Source organism: Bos taurus, chromosome 10 (genome assembly GCF_002263795.3).
Source record: "Bos taurus isolate L1 Dominette 01449 registration number 42190680 breed Hereford chromosome 10, ARS-UCD2.0, whole genome shotgun sequence".
NCBI classification, from domain to species: domain Eukaryota; kingdom Metazoa; phylum Chordata; class Mammalia; order Artiodactyla; family Bovidae; genus Bos; species Bos taurus.
Genome location: NC_037337.1, coordinates 35,938,502 through 35,944,338, shown reverse-complemented (window position 1 = coordinate 35,944,338; position 5,837 = coordinate 35,938,502). Strand labels below are relative to the sequence as shown.

At 54.9% G+C, this 5,837-nt stretch overlaps 1 protein-coding gene across 1 annotated transcript; it reads right to left on the bottom strand.

Annotated features, from left to right (window-relative positions):
• Positions 1-1,379: 1,379 nt before the first annotated feature.
• INAFM2 (InaF motif containing 2) lies at positions 1,380-4,350 on the bottom strand. Its single transcript, XM_010809213.4, has one exon. It carries the CDS (start codon positions 4,013-4,015, stop codon positions 3,557-3,559), a length of 459 nt encoding a protein of 152 aa, XP_010807515.1. The 5' UTR covers positions 4,016-4,350; the 3' UTR covers positions 1,380-3,556.
• Between the last annotated feature and the right edge of the window lie 1,487 nt (positions 4,351-5,837).

Below are 5,837 nucleotides of genomic sequence, written 5' to 3'. Positions count from 1 at the left end.
TCAGCACAATGGGGGACAGAAATGATACCCACACAAGCCCAGTCTAAACGGCTCGGCAAACCCCTCATTCTCCAAAATACACTTTCATAAGAGGTGGTTATTTCATCAAATTCAGGCTGTCAGGAAATAAATCATACAGTCACTTGTAATATAAGCAAATACCTAGAAATGGTCCAGGTAGTCCTGGTGCAAAGCAGTTAAAAGGAAAGTAATCTTGCCCAGACTTCTTCCTGGCTCAAAACCTGATGGGCAATTTTGCAGCTAATTTCTAACCCTTGAAAATAAACCGATTCTGACCGCTGCTCTCACCACCAGGCCCTGCTCTGGTGGAGCAGTGCCCTTCACTTTGGTCAGCAGGTTCCCGCTGCACACACTGCTATACGCGCCCAATGTGTGAAGCCGTGTTCAATGGCAGAAGCCACATGTTCCTGGCTCCAGAAAGGAGGGGCTGGCTAAACCTTGGAAACTCTTTCACTCCCCTTCTGCTCTGCCTTACCAAGCCCTCTCACAGAAAGCCATTGTGTAGGTTCAAGAAAGAAAGAAAAGAAGGGCGGACTTTTCCTGGCTCCCCTGTGGACTACAAGGTGATATAAAAGCACAGCAGCCACCCCCAACAGCTCTGGAGAAGTGCAGGCCTCAGGGGGCTCCACCGACACTGGCTTCTCACTCTGGTTTGCGCAGGGCAGCATTGTCTAATAATGAGCTGAGCTCAATTGCTTGCTGTGTATTTTGCAGCACAACTAATCCCTCATATTTGTGCTTTTCACCCACAAGTCTTTTATTGTTTGCTCTAGGGAAGGAAAAGCCTCACCTTTGAAGCAACCCACACCTTCTCTCTGCCCTGTGGCTCTCTCGCCTCCTCCTCTGTTGTAGACAACGCTCTGACCAACCACTGCAGATGCATCCATTTGTCTCCCCCAATATTAGCGCTTCTTGAGCTTTCTAGGGGCCAATGGTCTAAAGGTGAGAACAGCGATTCTATCAGGCAGCTGATCTTCTAGGTCTCAGCCAGCTCAGTGTTTATAATAATTCTTAAATGCACGCTTACTGGTCCCTTAGCTTCCTCAGTTAGGCATCTGCTCAGAGTCCTTTAAAAGAACTTTTTCCAACCAGTGTGAGGTTAGCCAAAGGTAGCTGAACTAGATATCACTGTTCTTCCCACCCCGAGATTGCTTCCGGACTAAGAGGATTCCTGCCACCCTTCACTGATCAATTTGGTCAAACCATCAGGCACAGAGAACATTAGAGCAATTTCTTTTCCCTCCTACACTTATTTATCATCACCCATCCACCACACCTTAGACCACTGCCTCTTTCAACCTCTAACTCCTTCCCCAAGAAGTATGAAAAGAGAAACGATCAACTTACACGGGCTGACGTAGAGTTCTTAGAATGTATTTTTGTTCACCTGAAAAATAAAACTTTTAAAAAATATACAGGACTTTTTGAGTACAGGTATATCTTAAATGGCTGAATTATAAATAATGTCTCTGGTCACGCTCACAGCTGGGGCTGGAGCTGATGTCCCAATTCCAGTGAAGGTGTTAAGAGTCTGGAGGCCAACAGCTGAACCCACAAGTGGTCTCTCTAGACGCCGATCCATCCCAAAGTGGATTCAACAGTCCAGAATGCAGGGGTCAGAATGGGGACAGGGGACTGGACTCCCAGATGTTCTCCTGCCAGTTCAAAGGATTCTTGGAATAAGAGATCGATTTACAAATTATTAAAATATAGGACTAAAAATTCACACAATAAATATAAATTACAGGTTATTATTGAAGTTATAAAGTGGCATTCTATGTTTCTTCCTCCAGGCCCTCACCAAAAATTTAAAAAGGTCTCAAAGGCTTCCTGATGACCAAAGTCAAGTGCTCGGAAATCTCCTTCAGCCAAGACACCTTGGGGGTGCTACCAGCCTGCCCCTAGGCAATGACAGCTCAGCTGCTTTTATCTTGCCCACAGCAGGACATGGCTGAAATCGAGGCTGTGGTCCTGTAAACCTGGATCAGAGCTAACTGGAGTATAGGCCAGAAAACTGGAGAGACAAATTGTTTCAGGACTCAGGTGGATAAGTTGTTGTCGTTGTTTTAAAGTGCCTCATTTCCCAAAAAGGAAACATGAAGGGGTTTGATATCTTGTCACTACCCACACTCAATTGCCTAAAAGCAAGTGGCTGAAGGAAATGGAATCCAAATTGAGGATGTAGAATTCTTGTGGCCCCAGAGCTAGCTTTACAAATCTGTCATTTCACCTACTGCTTCTCATCTCAATGAAAGTATAGGCTGTGTGTAAGTAGGGCTTATCAGGAGAGGTAAAGACTAGCCAGTTTAACTTTCCATGGGTGGTCTATTATCTGGCTATCAAAACACAATCCTGAGCTTGAAGCCCATCTTTCAGCCCTTCGAGTTCCATAGTACAACTCAAAACCAGAGGATGTGCTCAAAGCTCTGGATTTACAACAGATTTCATTCTTATCACAGGGCTACACTGTCACCACAGGCTCAGGGCAAGAGGGAAGGTGAAGGTGATTACAGAACAAGACCTAACCTTGAAGAACAGGGAAAAAAAAAAAGATAAAACATTTGTGATCCATTCTACTTACAAAAGCTTGCTCTTCCTAACCTCTGTGAGAAGGCCAAGGGTTGAAGCACAGAGACATTGCTCTTTCCCTTCCTTTCTTCCCTGGCGGGTATCCAGATACTTAGGGCTGGAATAGAAAGCCTCTTAGGTGGGGGCACTAGGGTGGGAAGAGGAGGGGATGGGTACATTCCTCACCCTCCCCAAACTGCTTCTACTTCTTCAAAGGTTTTCCATTGTCCTTTCAACAGGTTTGAGAACGATTATACTCTTTTGTATCATAAACCTCTTTCTGAAATAGGAGGGGGAAAAGGTAAAAAAGTGGGTAATGAAAAAGTGTTTATGCCCTTCTGGCTAGCTGCACTTTGGGGGCCAGCAAATAGCCCTTGCTTAACCCCATCAGTCAGTAGCTACCCAGGGTGTGGGAGGATACATGTAGTTCTATGTAATTATAGCTTCTAGTGCATATGTCAACAACTATATACAGGGATCTATAAATTAAATGCATCTGTGGCCACTGCAACTAGGTTGACGTACCTGAGCTCCACTACTTTCCGTGCCTGCCTCCTTGCAAGAGCTTCGGCTTATTAAAGAAGAGCCCCTACAGCTCCCTCCTTTCTTTAAGTCTTGGGGGAAAGCCCAAGTCACCCCTCCACGTAGGATACATAAGAGCTAGCGGCGCAGAAGGGTTCAGTGCTGGGATCTCCCCACCCCTCCCCCACCCCCCTTATGGCTCAGGGCCCTGGCGCAGCACCGTCCGTAGGAAGACCAAACCCGGAGCCCCCGGGGAATAGTGGTCCCTTGGCTGAAGATGAGCTGCAGGGCCCTCACCCCTGGGGCGAGCCGGCGATCATCGGAGGAAGAGAGGCGTTCACTCCCGTGGGGGTCACTTCCGCGGGCTCCCCGCCCGGTCCTGCTGCAAAGTCCTGCCTCCGGGCTTGGGGAGGATGGTTTCCGGCCGCCCCTGCCACCGAGGGGTTCAACGACTCCCCGGCGCTGCCGCCGCTTCCTCCTCGTCCTCCTCGGCCCCCCGCGGCTGCTCCAGCGGCCCGGCCTGGGGGCTGTCTGCAGAGGGCTCCGGAGACACGGGCCGCGCCGCCTGCAGCGGGGGCGCGTCGCGCGGCGCCTCGCGGCGGGACAATCCCGTGCTGTTGGGCCCCGCCGCCGCCCCCGAAGTCCCAGACGGGCCGGTGGCGTTGGAGCCGCCGGGGGGCGGGCCGGCGGCTCCCCCCGAGGTCCCGGCGCCCACCGGCTGCCAGATGAGGCTGTAGTAGACGGCGAGCACGATGGCGGCCAGCGACACGGAGAGCACGTAGGCGAACACGGTGGCGAGCCGGACCCACTTCTTGTTGGTCTTGGCCGCCATCTTCGCCTTCTTGTCCCCGGTGTAGGTGGCCGGCTTGCCCCGCTCGGCCGGGGTCGCGTCGCGCTCCTTCATGGGGGGGCCCCGGCCTTTGCCCCGGTGCTCCACGGCCCCGGTTGGAGGGGGCCTGGCGGCCTGCAAGGACTGGGCAAGGGGCGGCCCGGCGCCCTCGGTTCCCGGCCGCTCGGCTCTCCGCAGCCGCTCCTCACGCCGCCAGCCCGCAGCCCGCCACTGCGTCGCTGCAGCCGCCGCCGGGGCCTGGACCAGTCACCGCCGCCAGCGCCGCCGCCGCCGCCGGCCCGTCAGTTGCTTCCTCGCTGCTGCCACAGCCACAGCCGCCACAGTCGCCCGACTCCAAGTCCCCATCCGCCGCCGCCGCCGCCTGCCCGGCCGCCGGCCGCCCGGTCTCCAGTGGCCGCGCGGACAGCGCTCTCCACTCCAGCCGGGCTCCCCCGCCTCGCGCGCCGGCAACAAGGGGCGGGGGAAAGCGCTGCTGGGGGCTGCCTCTTAAAAGGGCAACGGCGGGGGTCCGGAAGTGCCGCGCGGGGAGGAGGCTGGCTGCTGGCGGGCGCCGGGAGCCCCCCCCGCCGGGACGCCCTGTTAAGAGAGGGTTAACAGAGGCTGTCTCTTAAAAGGGCAACGGCGCCGCAGCCCCGCACGGGCTGACGCGGCGAGGGTGGGAGCCTCCGGCGCTTCTTTAAAAGGGGAACAGCGTCTTTTAGGGCGGAGTGGTGAACTGGGAGCCCGGCGGGGAGGGGCGGTCGGAGCGCGGAGCTGTCAACTCTGGCGCCTCCCCTCTGTGTTCAGACTGCCCGAAGTGACAGGTTATTTAGCAGCAGCGGCTTCCGCTCCCAGGCCTCAGTTTACCTCCAGAGGCGGGGGGTGATTTCACGTTGGTGCTCTCGACTCGCGCCCCGTTCCACGTACCCTCCGGGCGGGTCTTTCAGACCCCTTTACTCCTAGGCAGCCTGGCCCACGTCTGGCGTAGGCAGCCCAGGAACCTGGAGAATGCACTGAGGTTGCAGCTGGTCGGTTCCTTTCCTAGCCCTCACTTCCACTTGCAGCCGCATCCCGCCTGGGCTTCAGGCGCTCTCCCGATTCTCTGTCCTCTTAGATTCCGGAGTCGGGAGAGTACACGTGCTGAGCTGGTTCTCCAGACTCTCCTCCCACCTTAGTCCTGAAGTTTGCAACAGGTCCCAGATCCCGCTTTAGGGGGATTCTGGCTCCCGGGTTTAGGCTTGATCCATGGACTCAAGAGGCTCCACTGAACCGGTGGAGCGGCTTACAGGGCTTTCCCCTCCTCTGACCCAATTCAGGTCTCAGCCTGGGCGGTGTTCCCTTGCCACCCTTCCCATGTGGGGCTTGTCATCCCTCCTTTAGGTGCTGAGGACCCCTCTCTAAGCTCGGACTCTCGGTAGCCACTTCTCTTTTGTCTTCTCTCCGCCCCCGCCTGCATTGCCTGTTTGTGAGATTTTCTAAAATTTCTGGTTCTCTCCTCCTTGAGTTCTGCTTCCTTAGTTCCCAGAGCTGTGTCTATGGACCGCCTGGATATCTCAATGGGTATGGGGGAACTGCCTTGGAGTGGCGGGGGTCGGGTGGGGAGAAGACAGTTCTCATGCAGTTCTGTGGGTGAATCTTTCCTCCTGGCTTCTGGCTTCAGATTCTGTGGAGCTGAACCATCTTTATCTTTTCCATTTCTCCAGCTTCTTAGTTTCAAGACACCATGCCCCCTTACGAAGAAGTCCCACCTCAACGCTGCTTCCCTGCCTCCTCAGCAGCACGGAAGTCAAGTGGCTGCCAGAGTTGAGTGTGCTGTTGAGTGTCTGGAACTGCAGCACCATAGCCAGGTGATTCCTGAAGCTCAGGTGCGAGTCTGCCACTAGCAATGGCCAGCCGG

Excerpts from the sequence above, each read along its gene's own strand:
- INAFM2 (XM_010809213.4), bottom strand. The coding sequence starts at position 4,015 with ATGAAGGAGCGCGACGCGACCCCGGCCGAGCGGGGCAAGCCGGCCACC.